Consider the following 27,824-nt stretch of genomic DNA (forward strand, 5'->3'; position numbering starts at 1 on the left):
CAATTTAAAAATGCATTTTATTGAGCTATAGAACACTTGCATGCCAAAGTGCACAGGTGGCCTCTTGGGGACAGGCGGCTGGACTTGATTTTTTTATACTATAAACAGTGACCCCAAGAGAACCCTTGCAGGAACCGGTTCTCTCTTACTGTGTGGGTCCCAGGGATGGAACTCAGGTTGTCAAGATTAGTAGCAGGTGCTTTAACTCACTGGGCCATCTTCCCAGCCCCACAGTGTTATTTTGAGATCATCCCTAGTTGAATCCATATGACTCCTGGTAGAGGAAGACCAGAGCCCAACAACGGGACACAAAGAAGGGAGGTCCTGTCAAGACCCTGCAGAGAGCACTTCATGGGTTCTGTGTCCCTGTCTTGAACCAGGGCAACATTGGCTTTTCTTTCATGTAGACAGACACCACTGCAGTGACCTAAGAAGGGAGCATGGTTCTGCAACAAATCACGGGAAGATCAAAGGCCTCACGTGCATGTGCACACACTAAGGAGGGGCTGGTGCTAGATTAGCTGCTCAACCTGGGCCTTGCCGGGTTTACTGGTGGTGGTGTGACAAGACTGTCACCTCATTTCATGTGTGTGTGTGTGTGTGTGTGTGAGAGAGAGAGAGAGAGAGAGAGAGAGAGAGAGAGAGAGAGAGAGAGGCTCCTTAGCCAGCTGGCTTCCCTGAAGGTTCAACAGAACCTCTTTCCAGAGCTTTTTCTAAAAGACAATGAAGGACTAGAACCCCTTGTCCTTCCTATCCGTCCCCTGCCCTCTTTCCTCCTTCGCTTGTGCTCAATGCTCACGATCCTAAGCCATTGCTGTTCTATGAGGACCCTGGAAACGTTGTGTTCTCTTTACCTAAAGTAGAAAGTATTCTACTTCTGCCTCATCCTTTTGGGGTCGTTGTTTCTGTTGTTGTTGTTGTTGTTGTAACAGTTTCTCTGTGTAGCCTTGGTTGTCCTGGGACTTGCCCTGTAGACCAGGCTGGCCTCAAGTTCACAGGTATCAGCCTGGCTCTGCCTTCCAAGTGCTGGGATTAAAGGTGTGCACCCCTACCACCACCTTTTGTTTTGGTAACATCTCCTAGCATAATCCAGGCTGGCCTTGAACTCAGCCCTGCCTCAGCTTCCCAAGTGCTGAGATTTCTGTTGTGCATGATCATGCCTGGCCAACCTTATGGATTTTGCTTTAAATTTTGTCTAGGTAACATTGGCCACCTATGTCAAGGGGGGTTGATCTACTGAGCCCTGCTGGCCCCGTCTGGCTTTGGTGTCTGGGAAAGAGAAGTAAGAAGTAGGGTGCTCCGTGCCAGTCATTTGCCTTGTATCTGCCACAGTCCTTGGAAGAACTGCCCAGAATTGTGGAGACTTATTGGGGTGGGGAGGTGAGAGTCCAGCCCTCTGAGTAGGTCTTGCCTTCTAGAAAATACAAGTCATTTCTTCTCTCATTTTAATTGTCATATGTTATTTCTGAACAAGATACAAAATTTAGAAATTCTCAGGAAACGTTAAGAAACAAGCCTAAACTATAATAGCTCAGTCCATAACAAATGGCTGCTCTGCCTGGCTATGGAGAAAGATCTGTATCCCTGCAGGCCGGCGTCTCCCCTTTCTTTCATTTTCCTCTTCACAGGGAGCTCTGGTCCACAGCAGCATGAGCCTGTGGCACTGGCTGATTGTGTCACGGAGAGTCACCCAGGATTCACAGAGGGAGGCCCTTCACCGCAGAGCAGATCTTATAGGGCAACTGTGTCTATTTACTGCTGTGGGTGGAATCTTAAGCAGATACCGTTGGGGTAGCAGCTCTGCTCACATTCCTTCCCGGAAGAATTGTTGCGTGGATCTGTAGAGAGGAGAAACAGAGTCAATCATCACTTCCCCTGGGCTCTTGCTCCTTGCTGGAAGCAGTGCTATGCATATAAGCCCCCTGCTCTATGAGATCTTGGTACCCTCACTGACTTCCCAGCTCCGAGTCTCCACACCTGGGGAACCTATCATCCAGTGTTACAGGAGCCAAGACTGGGAGGGACACAGGCAGGACCATGTCACATGCTCTGCTGCTGCTGAGAGAGCAGGGCGGGCTGCCTGAACAGTGGCTCCATAGACTTCAGTATCATCAACCTAAGCACTCCACGTCACCTTCAGCCTTGGCACTCGAGAGTCCTGTTCCCTCTTTGTAGCATGATGCTATCTGGCTCTTAGGAAAGAAAGGTCTGGAACTGGAAATCAACTTTCAAAAACCTATTTTCTTTCTGTTTTTTTTTTTTGTCTGTTTTTTTGTGTTTGTTTTGCTTTTGTCTGTATGTATGTTTGTTTGTTTTGTTAAGGCAAGGTCTCCCTCTGTACCCCTGGCTAGTCTAGAACTCACTATGTAACCCAGGCTGGCCTCAAATATGTGAGCTATCACCCAGCCTGTTATCTCTCTGCATCCCACGACTGACCTAGCTCGATGGATTTAAAGGCCCCTTCTTTGCCTCTAACTTACCCCTAAGAACCATATTTCAAGCAAGTCTCCTCAGAGGACCACTGACCAGACCGTCTCACCCGCATCCTGAATCCTTGGCTGGTCAACTCTCACGGCTTTGCCTCATCCCTGACATCCTGGCTCCAGCACTTGAGCAGCCTCACTAAGAGGGCCAGGTAGCTGAAACTGTCCCATTGGTGGGGGACAGTGGTTAGTGCCCTGTCCTGTACTCTGCCTGTGCCTCTCCTTTCTTTGTGGACATCTTTCCTTCCGTTCCGTGTGCCCTGCCTCTGCTATACCTTTTTTGTCCTTCCTCATTCATTTAGCATGGGGACGCTACAGAGATTTGGGGACTATAAAAGAAATTGCTTCCTGCACTTGCATTGTGTTCATCTGTTGGACAGATGTGCCACAACAGACATCCACGCTTATGACTTACAAGCTGGCACCTCTGAACCCTCGACTTTCCTTAAAGACATGCCAAAAGGAATCCTTCCCTGTCTCCTATCCCCAAGTCCTCTTCTTTCCTCCCTATCCTCATCCTGAGGAATTTCCCAAGCTTCACTGCCTCTCCCCAAGAGGAATTCTGTGACATGTGAATTGTCACATGGCCACACCCACCCTAAAGCTCCCTCCAGCCAAGGCACTCAAACCGCCCAGCGCCCTTAGGAATCTCCCAGCTCCCAAGTGCACAGCACTGGTGGCGCTGTTGGTCTTTGTCACCAAGGTCATTGTTTTGGAGCCATATGTCACAGTTTCTGCTGCTGTCTGCTTTCTCTCGTTGGTTCAGATTTAGCTTCCCTCAAGCTTCTAGGGGACTAACATACACAAAGAAGTCTGACGTCACAGTCCAGAACTCTAGGGCAGAGACCCCTCACATCCACATCCTGCTCTGGAGATCATGATTTGTGACTCCTCCCCATGAGCATTTTCTAAGCTATGGCCTCACCCGACATGATTATAGACTCAGAGCTGCATCTGCTACTCAGAGGAAGACCCCAGGCCTTGGTACCCTAACCCAACCCTACAAACTCACTCGCCTCCATTAAACAGGACACCGGGCATACTTCCTGCGATGCATCTCATCCACTCGTTCAAGGTACCAGGTACCTGGGAAGAGGTTGCTTGTGTCTCCAGGTGGAGAGAAGTTCACTGTGGGACAAAGAAAAAGGAGTACTTACTAAGAGTGGCATGGGCATGCATGGAAGAACACAGTAATAAGAATGCCTACAGACTGATGTAAGGTCTGCACTGTACTTGTGCAGCTCTGAAGTGCACTGCCTCGGTCTGGGAACCACCTGAAATATACTTTATAAGACCATACAGAAGGACCAGAGACGCTGTCGTCTTCGGTCTGGTACTTGAGTCCTGCCTGGCTGTTAGAACTTGTACTGTATGACATACTGTGGAGATGGCTCAGTGGGTCAAGCTCTTGTCTCATAACAACCAGACATTACCTCCCCCAAGAGCTCCCAGGGACTAAGCTGTCAACCAAGGAGTACACATGGCTCTAGCTGAATATGTAGCAGAGGACGGCCTTGTCAGGCATCAATGGGAGGAGAGACTCTTGGTCCTTTGAAGGCTCTAAGATGCCCCAGTGTAGGGGAATCGAGGGTGGAGAGGCAGGAGTGGGTGGATGGGTAGAGGAACACCCTCATAGAAGCAGGGAGAAGGGGGATGGGGGGGGTTCTGGGATGGGGGGGGGACAGGAAAACCGTAAGGGGATAACACCTAAAATGTAAATAAATTAAAAAATAGAAATAAAAATTTTTAAATACTCTCAATCACATCTCATAAAAATTGTGACCTTGGCTCATTCTGGTTGTCTGATAAACCCCTGGCTCCAAGGTACAGGCATGGAATCCTGGGTAAATTGCTTTCTTCTCTCTTCCTGTCCCTTTTCTTACCCTTGTGGTAAAATTGCTCTCTCTGATTCATTATTTCTGTGAATTCCTCAGGGGACATGCGTCTCCGGGAGTCTAGACGTTTGGGCAGATCTGACACACTAGACACCAGCCTCTCCAGAGGGGAACCTGAGAAGCAAAAGGGAGATTGTTAAGCCTTCCCTCAGTCAGTATCTCTGGTGCTAATAGGCAGTCAGGGCCTGGAGGGCCCCCACATGGTACTTAGCTGCCTGATCTTGATCACAGCAGTCATTACAACAATCAACAGACACTTTCTGATATCTCAGATCCATCACCTTCTCTTTAGGTAGCTATTACCTCTTGCCTTGTCTGATTTCCTTGTATCTACCTTTGCTACAGCTGAGGAAGTGCTCACATATATGACCTTCTGCAGTGCCCTTTGGGTTCTATTTTCCCTGACCCTTCCCTATGGCCACCAGATCCTGAGGAGGACGTGGGAGGCAGGAAGGCAGTGGGTAATGGAGATCTCAGGTGACAGGTGAGTGTTTTAAGAGGCAGGTCCATTTTTTTTAAACCTTTGGGGAGTGATGAGAGGTTTTGGGGTACAGTGGCCAGGGCTAAGGTGTTAGGAATGCCTTATTTGCATGAAGAGGAATTCCAAGTGCTTGCTAGACATGACCTTATACGGAGAAGGAGAAGGGAAGTTTAACCCAGATGCAACTAAGTGACCTCCTCTGGTGGGGCAAAGGTGTGGGCTCAGGACTCTGTGCTCCGGTACATGCAGACCTGGGGCAGGGAAGGAGTGTTCCTCACTCCTACTGCTCTTGAAACAAGATTTCTGGGATTGGACACGACTCAACCCCATTCCTTCTTGGGACTGACTTCTTGTTCCACAGTACCCTGGCCCCACAATGCAGGAGTTTTCTTTGCTCTTAATCACAATTTAATTCTGTCAAGACAGCTACCTCAGCCAAGATGAAGCACAAGGCGGCTTCTAGCAGAAAATGGCCCTTGTTCAGGAGTACTTGATATGAGATGAGACTCACCTGGGGACGCATCCTTGGACACTCGAAATGAAAAGAAACTTGCTGCTAAGCCTGAGCCGTAGGAGAAGGCTCCGATCCTAGAGCCAGCCAATTCTTGGGCAGAGTGGCTGGGGGCGGGGGGTGGGGGTGGGGGGAGAAAGGCCATGTCAGCATTGCATTCTGCATTTCTGATAAAGCTCCCAAGTGTTAGTCTAATCTCACCCTTCCCACCGTATGCAGCTAGAAATGTGCCCCATGCACTCTTAACCAGAGGGACCTTTGGTAGAATTCAAAGGCAGGTGGAATCCAGATATGGGACCAGAAGTTCTGCCAAAAGGACAAAAGCCCCAAACAGGAAGACAGAACTGTAAGGGAAGATGCTTTCAGGTGTGGTCAGGGGGTTAAATTGGTGGACTCACCCTCAGGGCTTCCAAGTTAACCACAATGGTTCAGCTTTTGTGGGTGTATATGTGTTCAAGTGAGCAAGTTATCGTGTGTGTGTGTGTGTGTGTGTGTGTGTGTAGTGTGTGTGTATGCATGTGTGTGTGTGTGTGCACGTGAGCGTGCATGTATATGTGATGTACCTATGTAGCCCAGGCTGGCCTTGAATTCTGCAGTCCCTCTACCTCAGTCACCAAAGTTCTAGGATTACAGGCATTTGCCTGACACCCATATCCCTGACTCAGATTTCTGAGTATCTCCCCATCAGTTATTTGACCAAATTCACCCATAGGTGTCTTTTCTATATAATATGCCCTTATAAACACCACAAAAATGGGAAAATCAGTAAAAGAAATAGCTAACATACAATTCACAGAACACAAGAAGCTCAAGAAGAAGGAAGACCAAAGTGTGGATACTTTGGTCCTTCTTAGAAGGGGGATCAAAATATCTATGGCTCACAGTTAACCAATAGACTGAGCATAGGGTCCCCAATGGAGGAGCTAGAGAAAGGACCCAAGGAGCTGAAGAGGTTTCCAGCAACATAGGAAGAACAATAACATAAACCAACCAGTACGCCCAGAGCTCCCAGGGACTAAACCACCAACCAAAGAGTACACATGGAGGGACCCATGGCTCCAGCTACATATGTAGCAGAAGATGGTCTTTTCAGACATCAGTGAGAGGAGAGGCCATTGGTCCTGTGAAGGACCAATGCCCCAGTGTAGGGGAATGCCAGGTCAGGAAAGTGGGAGGGGGGTTGGTAAGCAAGGGGAGGGGGATAGGATAGGGGGTATTCGGAGGGGTAACAAGGAAAGGGGATAACATTTGAAATGTAAATAAAGGAAATATCTAATAATAATAAAGAAGAAATAACTAGCAGTTGAGCATTTTTCTGAGCGCTATAATTTTTAAGGCAATATTCATGAAAACATTCCATAGTTAATTATTCTCTTGCTCTGACCAGCGGTTAATCTCTATATTGATCACTATCCACTGGGGGAAAACCTTCCCTGATCAGGGGTGAGCCTCACTAACCTATCAATATAAGGATAGATATTTAGAAAGCAATTTGATACTGTGTTTATTTAGCAAGGTAATAGTAGTTTCTCCTCTAGGACCTATGACCTATCCAGCCATGTGTCCCTGGGTGGGTTTACAATACCAGGCATTAGTTCCCTTCTATAGAGATGGCCTTAAATCCAATTAGAAAGATGTGGTCACTCTGATAACACTTGTGTCACTGTTAGAGACTACATCGGTATCACACACCCAAGGCGCAGGGAGCATCACAGATGAGGGGGAAGAAAGATGATAAAATTCAGAAATCAGGTGCAAAATAGTGTCTCCTGGGCGTGGCAGGGCCTTTGCACACTCACGAACTCCCAGCAGCGTGGTTCCCTGCATAAAGTCAAGCCAATCAACATTCCTCCACGGGTAGAGAAAAGGCTTCTGACACCTCACTCTTAAGTAGGTGGGAAGCTGTTTGTAGATATGGCTGCAGAGGGAGGGGAGTCAGTTTTCTTCAGGGGTGTGGCCCATGGTAGGATGCACTGCTCCAATGGATATGTGACATAAGAAGTACCAATTGGGGCTGGAGAGATGGCTCAATGGTTAAAAGCACGTGACTGCTCTCCCAGCGGTCCTGAGTTCAATTCCCAGCAACTACATGGTGGCTCACAACCATCTGTAATGGGCATCCGATGCCACCTTCTGGTGGATCTGAAGACAGCGATAATATACCCACATGCATGAAATACATAAATCTTTAAAAAAAATGTACTAATTGGACTCACGGGTTATTAAAAAAAAAAAAAAGAAGAGGAGAAGGAGGTAGCTAAATGATGGTCCAAGAAAAGCTGCAGTGGAATTACCAAATTATGTATATATATATATATATTGACATTGTGGTTTCTTTAAAAATCACAGAAATATTATAAGAACATGTTTTTCATTTTAATCCCAAGTATGGAACATGGGGCTGCTTCAGGTTGTCTACAGCAGCTGACTATGATTTGCCTTGTGCTCTAGCAAGGGTTTGATTTTGCCAGTGGCAGATAGTTTCTGTGACTGTGTAACATTTGCAATTCTGGGGACTTTTCAGAGGGTATATAAATGCTACGGCCCTAAGAGGCAGGCTGGGTTGTTGGCTGTTGGTTAGTTGCTTTTGGTCATAGTTTGTTAAGTAGTCATGCACAAAGAAGAAAACAAGAAGTTAGATATCTTGACAGCAGAGATCAAACTTGCCCTAAGGAACTCGGTGCTTCTAATCAGCAGGAAGCAGTCCACTGATGACATCACCCACTTTCTTTTCTATCTCTTTTCCTTTCTTATCTAGTGTTAGAAGACTGAAAGGATAGAAAAAGTATGGTGATGGAAGGAAGAAAGAAGGACCCAAAAATTAGTAAAAGATAGGTTACCCATTGTTATATAAATACTTTAAAGACGAAGAAAGTAAGGATCATTCAGATTTGGGGAGCTATTTTTCAAGATACATGGTAAATAGGTTTGAACCTCATTATAGGATCTAAAGATAGCCCCTAAAATCTACCACGCTACATTAAATGAGATGTTAAATAGACAAGATAAACATTGGCCCAAGTTCCATTTTCTCACTGCCTGGGTGGATCCTGCACTTTTCCCAACATATACACTCACACAGGAGAAGTTCAACCCAGCCAGCAAATCTGTCCCCAACCACCTCTGAAACAAGTTGTAATATTCCTATCCATCCTTTCTCTCTGCCTTTATTGTAAAAGTCTACCTCTCAACAAACCAAACGTTTAAATGAAAAGAGAAGCCAAGCATGGTTGGGCTGTCAGCTCATGGATGAGAACCAGCAGGCAGGCCGGGGCAGTACTCACTGGGAGAGAAGTGAGGCCAGGCACCCGTAGAGGGATGAGGTGTACATGTTCCCGTTGTTTGTGGAGAGGTAAAGGGAGGCCTTGGTTTTCTTGTTGAACATGTCCAGGGAGGCCTTCAAAAGAGCCTTGTCTACATCCTTGTTGGTGTAGGTTTCTTCCAGCTTTAGACCCCTGTGAGGCAGAGGAAGATGTCCCCATGAGAGTTGACAAGGGACGGCCAGGGATATGGCAGGAGAGCACTTCTGGAGAGAAAATTCTGGGGTGCATTTTTAAAAATCACAACACTCAGACGTTTGAAGAGCTCAAAGCGACAGTCCTGTCATTCTAAGAAATCATTCACACACACTCTTGTTGTGGCATCTAGCCATATTTCACAGTCCATCAGAAACCTGAAAATCAAGTCATGGTGGAAACCACGGCTCTGCTCCAGGGAATGGGGTCTAAGTGCTTTGCAAATGGCTCTCCTCATGGGAAGCCCCCCCCCCAGCAGAAGCCCCTGTACAACTGGTAAGAACCAATGTGACAGAATCTGTTGCTGTGGCTGTTTTTCCTGGGCCTGGCCCTGAGGTGATCCCTTTCCTCTAGGATATGGCAATGGTGTAATAGAAATCTCTGTATGATCCCAAGGTGGATTTACTGAAAACATATGATGGAATTGAGATGATACTTGAAGCAATTAAAAAACCCCAAAAATGTTTTAAGAAGAACAAAATAGAAATTATACATAATTATTCTCAGAAAAGCACATAGTTCGCTTTGACTCAGAAAGCAGCCCTTGCAAGAATAGATTAGGGATGTTAAGCAATGCACATGAACATGAAGGCCTTCGTTGAGAAACAACTATATAGGTTCCAGCACTTCAGAGAAGAGAACAGGCCAGCCAAGAGTCAAGCAGATCTTGTGCCAACAAATTCAATCTCCTCATCTTAGCTTAGCTGTAACAGAAACATGAACACTGGCAAAATAGATTCAGATAAAACCTTGTAAAACTTGGTGTGAGGGCTATAAGCTAGGTGTTTGAGGTACAGCTTGCTAATCACAATGGTCACAGAGATGTGCTCAATTGTGAGGTCATAAGATTAAATACCTGCCTAGGGAAAATAAAGTGTATGAGAAAGAACCTTATGGAAAAAAACATTCAGGGGATTATTGTCTACCTTCTTGGAACAGGTTCATAAAGCAAACAGAACTTGTATGCTTTATGACTTTGAAATGAAATAGATACAGAGAGGCTCAAGCTATTCAGGAAGCAAGGTCTGAGGTGGACCACTGCACGCTGGTGATCATTTCTTTCATTTATGCTGATGCCACATCTATGTCCCTTGGACCTTCCAGAGCAGGACTCCAGCAAAATTGTACCACACAAAAACTGTATCACACACCCTGCTTACCTTTCATTCTTTCTTTTTACCTTCCTTTCCTCCACTAGTACACAAGAGCCCCATGCAGGTCTGGCCCTGCCATCCTACCCCATCCCTCTGTTGAAGGAATGGTTTAGCATCCTTTCTGCTGTGTTGGAGGGCTGCCATCTGCTTCTCCTAGAAGGAAAGTCTACATCCAAGGTGTGAGGGAGCCCTCTCCTTCCCTGCCCTCCACAAACCTAAGCTTCCCTCCTCTTAATGAAGACCCACCTGAAGGCCTCTAGGTCCTTGTATAAGTTGTTCTGTTTGTCACTGCTGGATGACAGGAAGTCATTGAACATCAGCCGAGCGAGGGATTTCTGGACCATCTTGCAAAAGGGTGTGTGGAAGATCATATACTGCACATCATCCAGGGTGAAAGGCTGGTTGTTTCCAGCTAGACAAGAAAAGGCAATGAGCCACTGAGGTCCCACGTGCCCAGATTTAAAGATGCCAAGGGGCTCGGCGTCCCAGAGATGGTTCCTACCTCCAGCACACACACTGGAGGCTCCCTCATTCATCCCATTACACACGCTCTCGATCGTTCCTCAGGCATTAGTAAGTACTCTCTACAGGGAAAGGGGAAAGAAGACTCCCGGCCGTGGGAACAGAGCCCCACTTTCTTCCCCGCCCCCCAGCCTCAGACCTTGCTTCCACTGGTTCTGGATCTTCTTGCGGTAGGCTGCATAGCATCGATCCAAGGCCCGCAGGTAGCACTGGATAGACAGCTTCCCATCCACCAGTGGATACTCTGAGGCCAAGTTTGGTTTGTAGAAGTCATACGCGTTCTCCATATGGGTTCCCCTCAGCCCTGGAGAGACACACAGAATGCTCCATAGAGTGCAGTCTCTATGTTACACAAGCTTCCTTGAGCAGAACAGAGGGGAGATTCCTCTGCTCTGTCACCTATACCCACGTCAGAGCCTTTTTAGTACCCTCCCATAGCCAAAGAGTCAAAGAACAGTAGTTACTTATTTTATTAGTAGTATTAATATTATTACTATTATTGCTGTTGTTTTGTTTTTTGTTTTTGTTACACAGAGACAGTGTTTCTCTGTATAACAGCCCTGGCTTTCCTGGAACTCACCCTGTAGACCAGGCTGGCCTCAAACTCACAGAGATCCACCTACCTCTGCCTCCCATGTACCACCCACCACCACCAGGCCCCAGATTATTGGTTTTACAGAAGTGAGATTTGTATTTCTCTCTTCACACGTTATGGGATTCTCATAATCTAGACAAGAAGGCAGAATTCTCCAAGTCTCACTTTATGTCCCGGTTTCTTCTTTCACAGTTAGCTCCACTGAGACTCCCTAGGGTCTCTCACCTGCATTTGCCACACCCATTCCACGAACCAACCCCAGTGCTATCCCAGTGTGTAATGAAATCTCCAACTCTGGCTTCTCTCTTCCCCCTGAGCAGTGACTCCCCAAGGCCAGACTTTCAGAGGTAAGCACCACCATCCCCAGCCCTGAGTAGTGAGCATTACAATTTGGGAGGAGAATCAATGACATGACTGCAGGGCACACAGCCTCTTGGGAATGCTTATTACGAACCTTGTTCCAGGACTAGAGGGGCCTTGGGCCCGATCAGCATTGCCACAGCCCCAGCACCACCTGTGGGGCGGGCATTACCACTCGGGTAGACTGCAATATCACCACAGACCACCAGGGCATAGCGACCTGCCAAGACAGAAAGGACAATCATGACATCACTGCCAAATCCAGAGTAGAGTGAGGGCCTGTTGTGTGCCAAGCACAGTTTTATAGACTGGAACTCGATGGAACCAGATCAAAAATAAAGTAAAAAATTACACATAAACTCAAGTGAAATCCATGATCCATTTGTAGTTGAAATATAAATTCAATGCTCAGGGTTCCCACAGCCTAGCTTTGGAATGTTCACTAACTCAGAATCATATGTATAAATTATGTTGATTTTTATGTGTGGTTTTTTTTTTTTTTTTTTAGCACATGTGGAAGTCAGAGAACAACTTGTGGGAGTCAGGTCTCTACCACATGGTTCTGGACACGGGGCTGAGGTCATCAGGCTTGGCGGCAAGCCCCTTTCCCCACTAAGCCATATTGCTGATCCCTGCGATTAGTTATTTTGTCAAATAATCTTACTTTGTTTCTATTTTCAGGGTTTAAATTTTACCTTTTCGATTTCTTTTAGTCTGTATGTATAAGTGTTTTGACTGCATGCATGTATCTACACCATGTATATGTCTGGTCCTCACAAAGAAGGGGTTCAGTTCTCTGGAACTGGAGTTACAGGTGGTTGAGAGCCACCATGTGGGTGCTGGGAACTGAACCCAGATCCTCTGCAAGAACAAGTGCTCGTAACTGCTGAAGCATTCTTCAGGCCTGTTCTTAGTGTTTTTGAGACAGAGTCTCATTACGTAGCCCAGGTTGGCTTCCAACTCAAACTCCTCCTTCCCCAGCAAGTGACATGATAGCAGGTTTGTACTGCCTTGCCTGACCTGAATTCCATTTCTAAAATTGCTTAAAACTTTGTTAACTGGCACTTGTGGAAATAATTTAGTTTGTACTAACCAACTAACAGCACCTACATTTTCAAATGTCTTCTAAACAATAGAAGGACAATGCATCAGGAAAGAAATTAACATTTAAACACAAACTGAATACCCATGATCCCCAAATAATCCTTAAACACGCCAGAGATGTAGGTAACTGCACCAACGTTCATGGCTGAAGATGCTGCCTCCAGAGGAACTCACCTAGTGCAGTGGTTCTCAACCGTGGGTTGCAACACCTCTGAGGATCAAACAATTGGGGGTTGAAAATCAGATATCCAATATATCATATATTTACATTACACTCCTAACAGTAGCAAAATTATACTTATGAAGTAGCAACAAAAAAATAATGTTATGGTTGGGGTCACCACAACATGGGGAACTATATTAAAGTGTTGCAGCATTAGGAAGGTTGAGAACCACTGGCCTAGTGGATATGGACATTGAAATTCAAACCCTGTTCTGACCAGATCCTAACCATAGGACCCTATAGTAAATGTCAGTAAGCCCCTCTCCCTTGTGTTTTGGCCATGCTGATTGAACCAAGTCCTTGAGCAAGCTATGCTAGCACTCTCCCACTGAGCTACATGCCCAGTGATCCCCTCCCAACAGACGGAAGGAACCGAAGCCCCAAAACTTAAAATATTTGTCACAAATATTTTACACAGCTATTAAATGTAAGATAAAGTTTTGAAAGCCAGGATTCCAAATCACAGCCATTGATGTTCAAGGGCCTCCTTTCAGCAATTGTAACAACCTCAAGAAAAAATATTAGCGTTTTCCTGACAATGTTGTACATGCACATGATTGAAGAATAAATGATTCTTTTGTATTATTAGATATCTACTTTTCACTCTCAATGTGAAAATTTCAGCACTTAGATGTCATTTAGGAAAATCACTTTAAATTTAACTGTAAAATCCAAACCTTCTGTCAGAGACAAAAATCAAAAGACAAACTGAGAAGTGATTACAATACTTATAACCAACCAAAAGCTATTTTCCTTCATTTATAAGAGTCTCATTTTTAAAACAGCTGTGTAATTTTTTTAAGTTGGCTGAAAATATTCACACAGCCTGGGAGAAAATCTTTATAAGTTACACTTCAGACAGTAGACCAGTATCCATATTTTTTCCAACCATTGCAGAAATTAAACACCAGAGGAACAAAACCTTCAATCAACAAATGAACTGAAGAGACACTTTCAACAAGATAAAAAAGAAACACAGGTGGCCAATAATTATTTTAAAAGCATTCTATTTTCTTAGCCATCAGTCAAATGTGAGTTAAAACAACTTTGAGGCCACCCCAGTCATAATGGCTATCATCAATCAGGCTATCAACAAATGCTGGAGAGGATGTGGAGAAAGAGGAACCCTTATTCAGTGTTGGTGAATTAATTAACTCAAATTAATACAGAAATAATACTGAAAACAATACAGAAAAATACTGTGGAAATAAGTTTGAAGATTTCTCAAGAATTAAAAACAGAACTAACATATGAGTCAGCTATTCCATCCTGGGCACACACCCAGAAGCCCCCATACCCCACCACTGAGATATTTGCACCCCGTGCTTATTGCTGCTTTATTCAGTATAGTGAAGAATTGGAATCATCCTAATTGCACTCAACAGCTGAGCAGATAATGAAATCTTTGAGTACATAAAACAGAACACCATTCAGCTCTAAAGAAAAATGAAATCATAACATTTGCAGAAAAACAGATGGACGTAAAATGTCTAATATTAAGCAAGGTCACATAATTTCAAAAAGAATTTAGCCTCTAATGTTTGTACATGTGCATGCCAAGTGCATGTGGGAAACAATAACATGCAGAAAAGAGACCAAAAAAAGGCAAAGTGTTAGGGAGAGTGGCCATGAGGTATAAATCTAATTCTTTTTTTTTTTTTTTTTTTTTTTTTTTTTAGTTCTAAGTCTGTCATGGAGTTTCTGGCTTGGATGCTGGATAAGTGCATCAAAGTACATTGGACAGTGAAGATCCACAGGATCCTCCCAAGAGGCGATTCTAATGGAAGAGAAGTTCACCGAGTTGATTAGCCTTTGGGTCTGGTTAGTTTCATCGTATGTCCATTTCCAGCTTTTTTAAGATAATTTTTTTCAAAAATATATTTTTCTTCATTTATAAATATCTTATAAAAAAGAAGAGGAGAGCTTATTAGAGTCAGTTCTCTCCTTCCACCCCCGAAGTTCTGGGGTCCTAACTCTGGCTTGGCAGTAAGCACCTTTACCTAATGAGTTGGCCAGCCAGCCCCTTCATTTTTTTTTAATATTGTTTAGTCTCTTTTCTTTTGTTTTTGTGCTAGTGTGCCTGTGTGTGTGCACATGTGTACACACTGATGTGTGTGTGTGTGTGTGTGTGTGTGTGCGTGCTTGAATGTGTGGAGGTGCATGAATGTGTACTGGTGTGCACATGCTGCTTGCTACCTGAGAGGCTTGTGATGGATGCTGGGATCCTCCTAGATTACTGTCTACCTTACACAGTAAGGCCAGGTCTCTCACTGACCCGAAGCTTGCCCCCTTGGTTAGGTTAGCTAATTAACTTTCCCCAAGGATCCCGGTCTCCACTCTCCCAGCATTGGGATTACAGGTGGATCTCCATGCCCACCCAGTGTTGGCGTAGAAGCTGGGATCCAAGCTCCAGTCCTCAAGTTTGCTCTGCAAGTACTTTAACCATTGAGCCATCTCTCCAGCCCTGGCCAACTTACTTAAAGCAAAGAATGTTGGACTATATATTACCTAGCATCCATGGCTAACATTAGAACCTTACAATTATTTTGTAATTGATAACCACTGTGATTTTTAAGGTGTTTTGGCCTAGTTTCAAGCTCAGTAAATAGAGAGACAGCCAAGGCCCAAAGGTAATCAAGAACTCAGAGGCTCCAGGAGATTAATGTGGTAGTTTAATGAGACTATCCCCCCATAGGTTGAGAGGTTCATAAATTTGAATGCTTCGTCACTGGGGAGAGGCACTATTTGAAAGGATTAGGAGGTGTGGCCTTGTTGGAGGAAGTGTGTCACTGGGCCTGGGGTTTGAGATTTCAAAGCTGCATTTGGCTGCATTGATGGGATACCTCCTGTCCAGAGGGCAAGGAAAATTCCAAGAGAAAAAGTGCGAGAGTTAAATACCTAATCACACTCAGTAATGCAACTGTCTTAGCCAGTGTTCCGTTGCTGTGAAGAGACACCATGATCACAGCAGCTCTTATAACGGGAAAACATTCAATTGGGGATGACACAGAGCTGCAGAGGTTTAGTCCAGTGTCATCACGGCAGGAAGCATGGCGGATGTAAGGAAGGATGTAAGGAAGATACAAAAGCTGTGTTAATGTGCTAAACAACAGTCAGCATTTCAGTAGCAGGTACTGTAGAAGAAGATAACCAGTTCATGGTCTACCCTGTGCTTCTCTCAGCCCATTTTGACCACAGAAACTTGTGTACATACCTCTCTGTCTCAGAGACCCAGGAAGGTAACTAAAGGAACTAAGCACTGAGAGACATGTTGGATTTGGTTTGGAGTTTTACCTCTATACTCACTACACCAGTGTGGTATTTACTCATAATTGTCACCTTGATGAGATGTATTATCATGATAGAAACAAATCTCTGGGTGTGTTATGGAGGAGTTTCTTGTTTAGGCTAACTGAAGTAGAAGGAGCACTCTGGACTACTTCCTGCCCTGTGACCAGCTGTCTCTAACTCCTGCAGCCATGGTTTCCTCCATGAAGAACTGTGTGCCCTCAAACTGTGATCCAACATGAACCCTTTTTCCTTAAGTTGCTTGTGCCAGGGGTTTTGTCACAGATGCAAGACGCTGGCTACTTCACCTTCTCATCTACAAGGCACAGAACTCACACCACAGGACATTGTGCAGAGTAAATGAATGGCTACATGAACATGCTACCTGAGAGCCTGCCTAAAGCTGCACCTCTCTCCATGGCTACTGTCACTGTTTTGTTGGGTTATAGTAGCAGCTACATGAATAAATTGCTTTCCCTTCCCTGTATAAAGAACGGAGAAGCAAAGCAGGCTTCAGCCTCTACACTAAGAATCATACTTCTGTAATGTCCTGGAAACACGTACCATCCCAGTAGCTGGACTCCATCCAGTTGGCAGCATTGAAAAGGGAGGCGGTGCCACCATAGCAGGCGTTGGTGGTATCTATGCCCTCAATGTCAGTGTTGCCTGAATCCTGGAAGAGTTCCATGAGCACTGTTTTGACAGCCTTGGACTTGTCGATGATGGTCTCGGTGCCCACTTCCAGGCGTCCCACAGCATCCCACGGCAGCTTTGTGCGTTCCATCAGCCTCTGCACCACTGTCAGGCACAGGGAGTTGATGTCCTCCTGCACCGAACAGAAGCCCATACGGGTCTGGCCCAAGCCTACTGTATACTTCCCCGCTTCCACATTGTTGAACTTCTCCAGGTCAGTTTGGTCCACATATTGGGCTGGAAAGTAGACCTCCAGGGCAAGGATGCCCACATCTTTGGGCCATGTATTTGTTTTGGCCAGGGGAGTAGGAGGGATTGTAGAAAACCTGTAGTTAAAATAACAGTTGTAAATCTACTAATGGTCTTTTGACAATTACTTCAAAAACAGCAACAAGAACAACAATAACGTGACAATTATTGTTTATGTTTCGGAGGTGTGTTATCAAGTGAGGAAAAATTTAGTAGTTATATCTGTTGAATTACACTTTTTATCTTCACTCATCATAGAGTATACTTTTCCTAATAACATAGCTACAGACGTATTGTATGGGACACTCTTTGTATGGTAGTCTGTCTAGACTTTCAAGTGTGATATTAGTGTTGAATGCCAATTTGCTAGGATCTGGAACCATCTGGAAGACAAGCCTCTGGGCACATCTGTGAGGGATCTTTGAGATTAGGTTAGATTCTGGGCATGCGTGCCTAGGAGGGTTTATCTTGATAGTTCTAATTGAGATAGCTAGGACCATTCTCTAGGAATGGTGTACTTTTCCTGGGGCTTGATCCTGCATTGTATAAAGAGTAAGAAGCTAGCTGAGCATGACTATTCCTTGTCCTCTGACTCCTGACTGTCTCAAGCTCCTGTCACTATGGCTTCCCCACCACAGTAAACTGAACTCTAGAACTGTGAACTAAATAAATGCTTCTTGCCTTAAATTGCTTCTGTTATGGTATCTTGTCATAGCAAATGGAAAGACTTTATACCTTTTCCTCTGCTTATTATTTTAACTTCTAAGAGTTTTCTGTTTTGTCTTATTTTGTTTACCTGTGTGTCTTTTATTATTGTTTTGGCTCTTTGGTTTTGTGAGTTAGGATCTCTTATTTTACCCCGGGTAAAATTCTAAATTCTCCCGACTTTACTCCTGAATATTGGGATTGCAGGAGTGTTGGCTTGAATAAGAATGGCCCCCATAGACTCAAATATTTGAATGTTTGGTTCCTAGGGAGTGCCACTAATTGAGAAGGATGGTGGTGGGGGAAGTAACCAGTAGCCCCTCTTATACTATGCTGCTTGCTGATGAAGTCTCTACAGCCTTCGCAGCTCCCGAGTCAGGTTTGGGTAACTACCTACTTAATACACCACCAAATTGCCCTAAAGAGAAGCCTGGGCCATGCTGGGTCCTTTCTAATCTACCCCTGCGTCATAGGACCATTTTGGGACTCTGCCCATCTTAGGGTCCATGAAGCAACCAGATAACTGCTTCTAGCAGCTTAGTCAATCCACTTCTGTGACATGTTTAGATGTATACACCCCTAGAAAGCATCTGGGTAGCCTAAATTGAACAATTTGGTCTGAAGAACCCATTTCTACTTCCAAGGAAACACATGAAAAGCAAATGATAAACAGTCATACCTGTATAGCTTGCCCACTAAAGCTTCTATGTGAGTAGCTTAGTTCATAGAAGTAATCTCTGAGATTCTAAGTGGCCCTGGACATCCTTCTCCAGCCTCAATAATTAGTTGATATGCTTACCTCAGAAAGTCACCCAACCAAGTCTCTGAGAGGCAGAGTAACAGCTTGTTCTTGAGCTTACGGTATCATACATGACCTTCCATCTCTTGTAGGTACCACATCTATGCTTGTTTATACCTCAGCCCCAATGCAAACTTCAGATACTGATAGCATCCTCTCTACTGACAAGCATGGTGTGCCATGCCTACCTTTGCCCATGGGTGACCCTGTTCCCATATTAACAATAGAAACTGATAAGCACTTTTATCTTCAAACAACTGTACCCAGAATGCTAGCAATTTTGCCTTTCCTAAGAGAGATGCATGAAAATCCTGCAACTCTTATATTCTGTGCCACTAAGACATTATTCAACATTGACGAGAGCTGGAGAATCTACAGTAGGACTAGAAAAGAACACCAACCCAATGCAGTCTATCCAATTAATACTGGGTGACACATCATGTGGAGAAAGCTTTTTATTGTAAAAAACAAAACAAAAACAAAAAACAAAATAACAGAACAAAACAAAAAAAAAAAAAAAGAAAGAAAAAAACAGTCTACTAAACTGGGAGAGGAAAACTGAGCCCTCCAAAACGACTCATGTCAATGTATGGTCATTAAATACATGAAAAACCAAGGTAACATGACATCTCTAAAGAAACACTCTAGCAACAGACAGCCACACACACATACACCCCAAAGGAAAGGAAATCAGTGAATTACCTGAAAAATAATTAAAAATAATTATTTTAAAGAAGTGTTTGAAGTTATACAAGAATGCAGTGCTGACAGCTCAATTAAATGAGGAAATAGTGTATGATGTGAATGAGAAATTGAACAGTGAAGAGATCCTAAAGGAAATAAGCAAAATTCTTGACGCTAAATGACATAATACATGTCATAAAAATACTAATGAGTAGGCAAAAATAGAGCTATTGGTAATAAAGAAGATATGCTTTTCGAAACAACCCAATGTAAAAAAATTTAAACAAAAATTAAAATGCATGAAGAAAGTCTGAGACTTACCCAGAGTGCCATTGAGTTAAGGTTTCACATGATGTGTGTTTCAGAAGAAGAGAAAAGCATAGAAAACACAGTTGACAACATAGCTGCCAAAAAACTTCAAAATTTTTGGGAAAGATATAGATATCTACATGCAAGAAGCTCAACAAATTCTAACATATCCAACCTAGAAAGAGTCTCTTGACACACTACAGCCTATTAAATTACAAGACAGGCCTGGTGAGTTGGCTCAGCAAGTAGGAGTACATGCTGTCAACCCAATGACCTGACTTCAATCTCTAAGATCTATATAGTGGAAAGAAAAATAACTCCTACACACTGTTCTCTGACCTCTGCCCACACACTGTGGCACAGACACATACGTATACAAACACACATATATGCACACAATAAATAAATAAATAAATAAATAAATAAATAAATAAATAAAGTTCAAGCGAGAAATTCCAAAAAATAACAAAAGAAATATATCAAGTTATAGATAAGGAAATCTTCAGTGAACCAATGGCAGAGTTCCCAGCAGAAACCATACAGGACAGGATGATATAGTCTACTTTCTGAAAGAAAAGAATTGCCAACCAAAAATATTATAACCAGCAAAGCTAACTTTAGAGATGACAAACCAATAACGTCTTTCCAGGATAAGAGAAAGCAAGGCATCCATCATCAACAAATTACATCTGGAAGAATGTGTGTAGTAATTCTACAGTGAGGTGACAGAAGATGACTACATTATAAAGACATCTGGGAATATAGAACTTAATAGTGCTCCAGCAGATGCACAGAAGAGGAGAGATGGAAACCTCTCACAAAAGAAAACCATCAAATTGCAGCAATGAACAAAAAAAAGGAAGGAACACAGGTCATATAAATGACAGGCAAAATGTAATAGAAAGATGGTCATATTCAATCTTTCAATTAAAAGCTACAAACTGGCTGGATGCACTAAAACCAAGTCCTGGTGATACACTCTCTACAATAAACTCATTTCCTCACTGAAGACACGCACACATAAACCAACAGCGATAGAATGGATAAAGATACAGAAGTAGAACCCCAAAGCAAGCAGGAGTAGTTACACTATTGTAAATAATGCCTGTAGAAAGATGCAGAAAGTTGTTGTCTAATGCTAAATGGATCAGTTCAACAAGAGGAAATACACACACACACACACACACACACACACACACTCAATGTAAGAATATGAACCATGTAAAGAAAGACTACAGACATACTGGGAAAGCATTCTAATACAATAATAGCTGAGGACTTCACCATCATTGCTTCCTCAATAGACAGATCATTAAGACAGAAAGTCAACAAGTAAACAATACAGCTCATCTGCACTACAGACCAAGTGAATTAAACAGAGGTTAACAGCATATTCCACCTGACAGCTACTGTTTCTGGACAACAGTCTTAATGTCAATGAAATAGTTACAAACAAAACCTATGAGATAAAGCAAAAACCACACCTAGAAGGGAGCTTCCAGCAACGTGCCTACATCCGACAGATCATGAGTAAACAACTTAATGATGCAACTCAAGGACCTAGAAAAGAGCCAAGTCAAAGGTACCGGAGGGAAAGAAAGAACAAACAGCAGAGCAGAAATAAACAAAGCAGAGACTACAACGACAAAAGGAACAATGAAACAGAAGTAAAATTTGAAATGAAAAGGCAAATTGATAGCCCTTTAGCTTAATTAATCAAGAAACTTCCTGGTATGTTGGGTACAAGAGCAGCACTGGGGCTCGCCACCCATTAGCCTAGCCAATCAGAAAGCTCAATGTTCGGTGAAAACTTCTGTCTCAACATATAGTGTCGGGAGAGATTAAGGATGGCACTTGGTGTTTGCACACGCGCACCCACGTGCACACACATGCATGCACACATGCATACACATGTGAGCACTTAAACTCACACACTCACAACTTTTGAGAAAACAAAGAATGCCTCTGGTCCCCAATATGACCTACTACAGGTTCTGCAGGATATGTATCATAACTTCAACGACATTCTTCACAAAAGGAGGAAAAAAGCAGCCTTGGAATCTGTGATGATTAACAGCCAATGATAATTTTATAAAAATGAACAAAGATGCCAGCTGTGTTAGGATACTTGATTTCAGAGGGAACAAACCTGGGCACAGAGGTGCATACCTGCCACCCAAGTCCTTGGGAGACTGAGAGGACGGTTGTGCGGAGGAAACCAGCCTCTGCTACCTAGCAAGTTCCAGGTCAACCTATTCTACACAGCAGAAGCCTCCTCAAAGAAAACAAGAGCACACTACAAAGTTATAATAACTCAAACAGCACAGCTCTGAAGAAAAACCTTACACATAGAGCAGCACAGCAGAATACAGAACTTAGAAATAAACTCACACTGCCATATCCAGTCAATTTACTTTAAATCCTTATAAAGCCGATTTACTTATAAATTGCAAAGGTATCAAGAATACACATTGAAGAAATGAACCTTTGCAAAGTGTGGTGCTGAGAACTAGGTATCCACATACAGTAGAAATTGGACCCTGTCTTGCACTCTATGAAAATTAAGGCACAATAGTGAAACCCAAAGGCAGAACTTATGATCATGAGTCTCCTAGAAGATTAGCATACAGGAGGCATGTTCATCTTGGCAGAGATTCATCTTAATTTCATTTGATTTGATTGAGACATGATTTCACTATGTAGCCTAGACTGGAATTCGCTGTGGAGCTGTGGTCAACCTGGAGTTCATGACCCTCCACATCAGCTTCCCTTCTTTTATATTTACTTCCATTTATTTATTTGTTTACATATTCACTTATATACGTATGGTGTGAGCACAACAGCATGCTATGGACATCATAGGGTAACTGTGGCTGTCTGCCCTCTCTTTCCACAATATGAATGCTGGGAATTGAACTCGGGCCATCAGACTTAGTGGCAAGCACCTTTACCCACTGACCCATCTCACTAGCCCTTCAAATACTTTTTAGGGTATTTGAATGATATGAGAATCAAGAGACAACCTCCAGTGGGAGAAAATGGTCCCAGTCTGTTCACTTGAAGGGCACAACTCTCAGAATATATCAAGGACTGAAACAACTTCAACGAAAGTTCAAATATTTCTGTTTTAAAACAGGCTAATGCCTGAATCAACCTTTTTTTTTTTTTTCAAGAGAAGATGTACAAATTGAGAACACTAAAAGTCACACATCAGGGAGGAGGCGCAGAGCAGAGGTGCAGCTTCGCCACAGTTAGGGTGGGTTTACACTACAAAAATACCACATGCAGGGAGGCTGCACAGAAAGGAAGCTTTGAGGCTGAAGAGATAGAAGGCTCTGTGGAGAAAGGCGCTTTTGATGACCTGCATTCTTGCTGCCAACCCTGATGACCCATGTTGAGTCTCAGTAACACACATGGTAGAAGGAAAGACTCCTGCGAATGGTCCTCTGACCTCGGCATGTGCACCATGGCGCACAAACCTACACACAGGCTCACATTCACATATGATTTTGTTTTAAAAAGGAGAACCTTTCATACAGAGACGACAGGGATGAGAATTGATACAGCCACATGGAAATAGTACAGCAGTACCAGCAAAATCCGGAGCAGGACTACCATATGATTCATTAATCCCAATACTGGGAACATGCCCAAAGGAACTAAACTGATTAGACGTCTTGCACACTTATTGCAGCACTAATTACAATAACTGATAGAGAGTCCTTTGTGCTCACTGACAGATGAGTGTGTGGACAAACTGTGATATATGTACATGATGGAACATTATTTAGCCATGAAGATTAAATTTTGTCATTGTAGCAACATGAATAAGACATATATTGGGGCCCAGAAAGACAAAGACTGCATGTTCTTGTTCACACCATGGGGTGGTAGCTAAGATCTTAAAACAGACACCAGAGTAGTGAGAGAAGAGCCCAGAAAAGGAGTCAGGAAAAAGATGGAGAGAAGATGTGTGTAGGAATACAACTGCATGGGAGAAATAAGGTCTGGTTTAGTTTTCCATCGTGCTAGGGATGAACGCAGGACACGAACTCAGGACATTGAGACAATCACACTGAACCACATCCACTTTCAATGCCTTATGACACAGCAGGGTCATTATGATCGACAACAATTAATTGAGTATTTTAAAGTGGCAAGTAGGGAAGATTTTGAATGCACCCAACCCAGAGATGGTAAATGTCTGTAAGGATAAATGAGCCAATCGCATCACTGCATGACGTATATGTGTATTTACATGTTACACCACACCCTACAACAGTTACTGTGTGCGTCCTTTAAAAACAGAACTTTCCCTTCAGAATGGTGCAAGCCCTCTCTCAGCTCAGCTCTGTTCCCTGCTCCATCCCTTTTTTATTATCCGAATACTTGCTTTCTACATAAACCCTCCGAATCATTTAGAAACCTCGACTCGCTTTTACAGTGGACTTCTTTTTATCCCCTCTCTCTTCTTTTTACTGCACAAGAACAAACCAATCCTTTTCCCACTTGTTGCTATATTTGTCTTGTTTCCAGACAAAGTCCCACTGTGTTAGCCCAAGCTGGGCTGGCCTTGAACTCACGATCTTCCTGCCTCAGCTTCCTGAGTGCTGGGATTGCAAATGTGCACCAACAGCCCAAGTTATTTCTCTCCATTTGAAGGAAGTTTTCCCCTATCTTCCATTCTGCCTGCTTTCCTCTGATTTGGGACTCTCGATATTCATTGGATACTCCTCATGCAGAGCTGACTCACCATAGAATAAGACACACACCCTTTGTGCCCACAAAGCAGCAAGCAATTTATAGCTCCTTGGGCAGTGGGGCAGGCCAACCTGTGGGAGCACAGAGGACAGAAAGCACTATTTTCAATGGAGAAAATGGGTCAGTAGAAGAGAGAAGTTTTTCTTTCCAGTGTCTCCACCTTTCACTTCAAGTTCCCAACTCCACTGGTGAAAGTCTGCAGTTTCCCCTCGTAGCTGCAAGTCCCTCTCCTAGAGGCAGGTGTCTGAATCTTTCTTCACAATAAACACAGCAGGAGTGCCAGCTCAGAAATTCCCCAGCCCAGCATTTCTTGTTTTAGAAATACTCTTGTCTAGAGGTTGCCTTAGACACCCGGCTTTCCAAGCTCTTTCTGTACCACAGAGGCTAAGACTCATATTGATTTGAGCTTCTCCTGATTTGTATCTCCAGGGGTCCCCAATTCTCCCACCAAGAAAGTCACTTTTTAGGATCCCTGTGAGACAAAAGTGCATCCTATCATTACAACATACCAAAGCAGAGCGATTTGGGCTCCTCAGCCTCTGACGAGAAGAGGAACTTATTTATTCGGTGCCTTCCAAATAAGTGGAGTTTGAACTTTCAAATATTTATGGGGGAGAGTCCCCAAGAGCAGGAGCTAATTGGTTAGCTCATGTTTGGTGCTGCCAACGTGGCAGGTTCATTTTCTGCCTCCTCTGGACAGACTCCCTCTCTGTGTTCCCATACAGAAAGACAGGATTCAGGAAGAAGGTCAGAGAGCCTGTAACTCTCCATATTGTTGTGGTAGAGATTTTCTGGGTGTGGGTTTCAGAGTCTTAAAGACAAGCAGTGCACAGAGGCTTCCAGAAGCAGCAGGCGTGCTTGGTGCGTGGGCACTTGGTTGAGAGCGCCCTCTTCATCCTGGGCTCCCTCTAAGGGATGATCACTGCATTTACTTTCAGTCAGCTTGTTCTTGCTGTGACGCTTGAGAATCTACACCACGCCCTTCCTCACTTCACACCATCCTGCCTGCTTCCCCATGGGGTCACAGCGAACCATCCATGCTGGGCACCATGCAGAGAAGGGTGTGGTTATGTGAAGGAGTTTCACAGAAAAGAGGGCAAGGCTCTCAACATCCTTAGACTGGTGGGGGAGGGGAGGTAAGACCATGAAAGAGATACAGGCAAATCACACGGTACAGAGGAAGCAGGGATTCTCTGTGGTGGACGGAGAAGACAGGCCTTATGGAAGAGGCTACATTGAGGTCAGCCTTTTTTATTTGTTTCCATTTTTTAAAGTGTGGTTGAGAGGCACATGTGCCACAGCAGTCAGAAGACAAAGTAGGGATGCATGAGCAAGCTAGGGAACCTTCCCAGAGGAGAGTGTGTGGGGAGCAGGGAGATTTAAGGTGAGAAACACTGAGTCCCAGATTCTTTTTGTTTGTTTTTGTTTTGTTTTTTTTTGGATTTGTTGTTTTGAGACAGTGTTTCTCTGTGTAGCCCTGGCTGTCCTGGAACTCACTCTGTAGACCAGGCTGGCCTCCAACTCAGAAATCCACCTGCCTCTGACTCCCAGAGTGCTGGGATTACAGGCGTGCACCACCACCGCCCGGCTTGAGTTCCAGATTCTTAATTTCAGGCTGGGAAGCAGATGGTTATTCTGGGAAAGACTTAAAGCTGATGTGGATTGCATTGCAGAGGTAGACCCCTATAGCAGCAGTTCTCAACCTGGAGGTCCTGATGTCTTTGAGGGTTGTGCATGAGATATTCAAATTATGGTTCATAACAGTAAAAAAAACTGCAGTTATGAAGTAGCAATGAAGTTATGGTTGGGGGCCAGCACTCTGTGAGGAACTGTATTGGAGGGTCGCAGCATCAGGAGGGTTGAGAACCACTGCTTAAGAGAAAAGGTGATCTATAAGGAACATTAGCAGTTCAGGCAGCGAGCACTGGGGTTAACCATGAGGGAACCAGACAGGAAATGTGAGTAAGAATTCCAGAGCATGAACCAAAGAAGTCAGAGTGTTGATGAGGACGGAGGCTTGCCTCTTGGGTAATGGCCTACTTTCATGTAGGAAAGGTTTGTGCCAGGCGAGGTGGTACATGCCACTACTGGGATTATCCCCAGTGTTCTGGAGGCAGAGGCTGGTGGATCTTTGTGAGTTCAAGGCCAACCTGGTCAACATTGTGAGTTCTAGGTCAGCCAAGACTACACAAGGAGACCTTGTCTTAAAAAAAGAGGGAGAGACTGGGAAATGGTCACCCCTGTCCAGCCCTGAAATAAGTAAACCATGTCCATGACTTCCTCACAAACAGAAACGAAGGAAGCTAGAGTCTAAGCTGGAATCTTCTAAAGAAATTCTGGTTTTGCAAGGGGCGGAAATGTGGAGATGGTGGTGGGGTTATAAAGTAAATCAGGAGGTTAAAGGGCTTTCATAGGAGGACACCATAGCAAGAGTTTCCCTAAAAACTCAGTTTTCATGGGTGTAAGTAGAAAGGAAGCCTCGGGACTCTGAGCTCAGTGGATGAAGAGAAAAAGAGAAAAGAGCACCGGAACAGCTGGGCGCCTGAAGCCGGAAGCCCAGATGTGTCCCATCGGCTCTGGGCAACCACGGTCACTTGGACCAGACGACGGAAGGGCGTTTACAAAGAAAGAAGGCACGCATGTTTTTCTTTCACAAGTACATGTATCCACCCACCCACCCACACACGCAGAGAGAGAAACATACACACAATTTTCATATTTCATCTCACAAAACCGAAGCAGGGAGAAGCACAGCTTCTTCTCTGTTCCACACTAGATCTTGCTACAGTGAACTACAGCAAGCAGCTAAACTACCCCTGCAGCTACAGGATCCTGAGGTCTGCTGCCTGCTCTAGCCAGCAGAGGAAAGGATGCTGCTTTTCCTAAACAAAGTGCATCAAAGGCTTGGGCTTAGAGAAATGGTCCTCAACCTGTGGATCCTTGCCCCTTTGGGTCAATGTATAACAATGAAAATGCATCTTGCATACCATATATTTACATGAAGATTCATAACGGTAGCAAAATCAGTTATGAAGCAGAAATGAAAATAATGTTATAGTTAGGGGTCACCACAGCATGAGGAACTGTATTAAAGGACTGCAGCATTAGGACGGTGGAGAACCTCTGACTTAGACACTTCCAGCTCAGCAGTTGACCGGCACTGCCTAGAAATGAGGCTAACTTGTTTGTAACTGAGCACAAGCCTCTCCAGCTTCTGACTGAGGTTCTAGTGAGTTCTCCAACAGGTCCGCTGCCTGCCTTTTACTGGTCCCACGGTGCTTGTCTGCGAGTGATTTATGTAGACCCTCTGAGCAGGCCACTCACCTCTGCTGCGCTGCTGAGAGCAGGTGAGCAGGCGCGAGCGAGGCTTCCTGCATTGCTCTCTTCACTTGCAGGACCCGCCTAGCTGGAGTCAAAAGCCGCTGCATCTCTAAGGTACCAACCGAAAGCCAGCAGTCCACAGCCCTTGGGAGAGATGCCCGGCGACTGTGGG

At 44.2% G+C, this 27,824-nt stretch overlaps 1 protein-coding gene across 2 annotated transcripts; it reads right to left on the bottom strand.

Moving 5' to 3' along the window:
- On the bottom strand, positions 1 to 27,824 carry Hmgcs2 (3-hydroxy-3-methylglutaryl-CoA synthase 2). 2 transcript variants are annotated; one of them, XM_052179655.1, is made up of 10 exons: positions 27,656 to 27,824; positions 16,696 to 17,150; positions 11,611 to 11,736; positions 10,701 to 10,865; positions 10,286 to 10,451; positions 8,655 to 8,825; positions 5,371 to 5,477; positions 4,367 to 4,492; positions 3,500 to 3,611; positions 1 to 1,838 (listed from the first exon to the last, which is right to left on the bottom strand). In XM_052179655.1, the coding sequence occupies exons 1-9, from the start codon at positions 27,757 to 27,759 to the stop codon at positions 3,505 to 3,507; spliced, it is 1,527 nt and encodes a 508-aa protein (XP_052035615.1). In that variant the 5' UTR covers positions 27,760 to 27,824; the 3' UTR covers positions 1 to 1,838; positions 3,500 to 3,504. The 2 variants fall into 2 exon arrangements, with proteins under 2 accessions (XP_052035615.1, XP_052035616.1); XM_052179656.1 differs by having other exon boundaries at positions 3,496 to 3,611.

Source organism: Apodemus sylvaticus, chromosome 4 (assembly GCF_947179515.1).
Source record: "Apodemus sylvaticus chromosome 4, mApoSyl1.1, whole genome shotgun sequence".
Classification (NCBI taxonomy): domain Eukaryota; kingdom Metazoa; phylum Chordata; class Mammalia; order Rodentia; family Muridae; genus Apodemus; species Apodemus sylvaticus.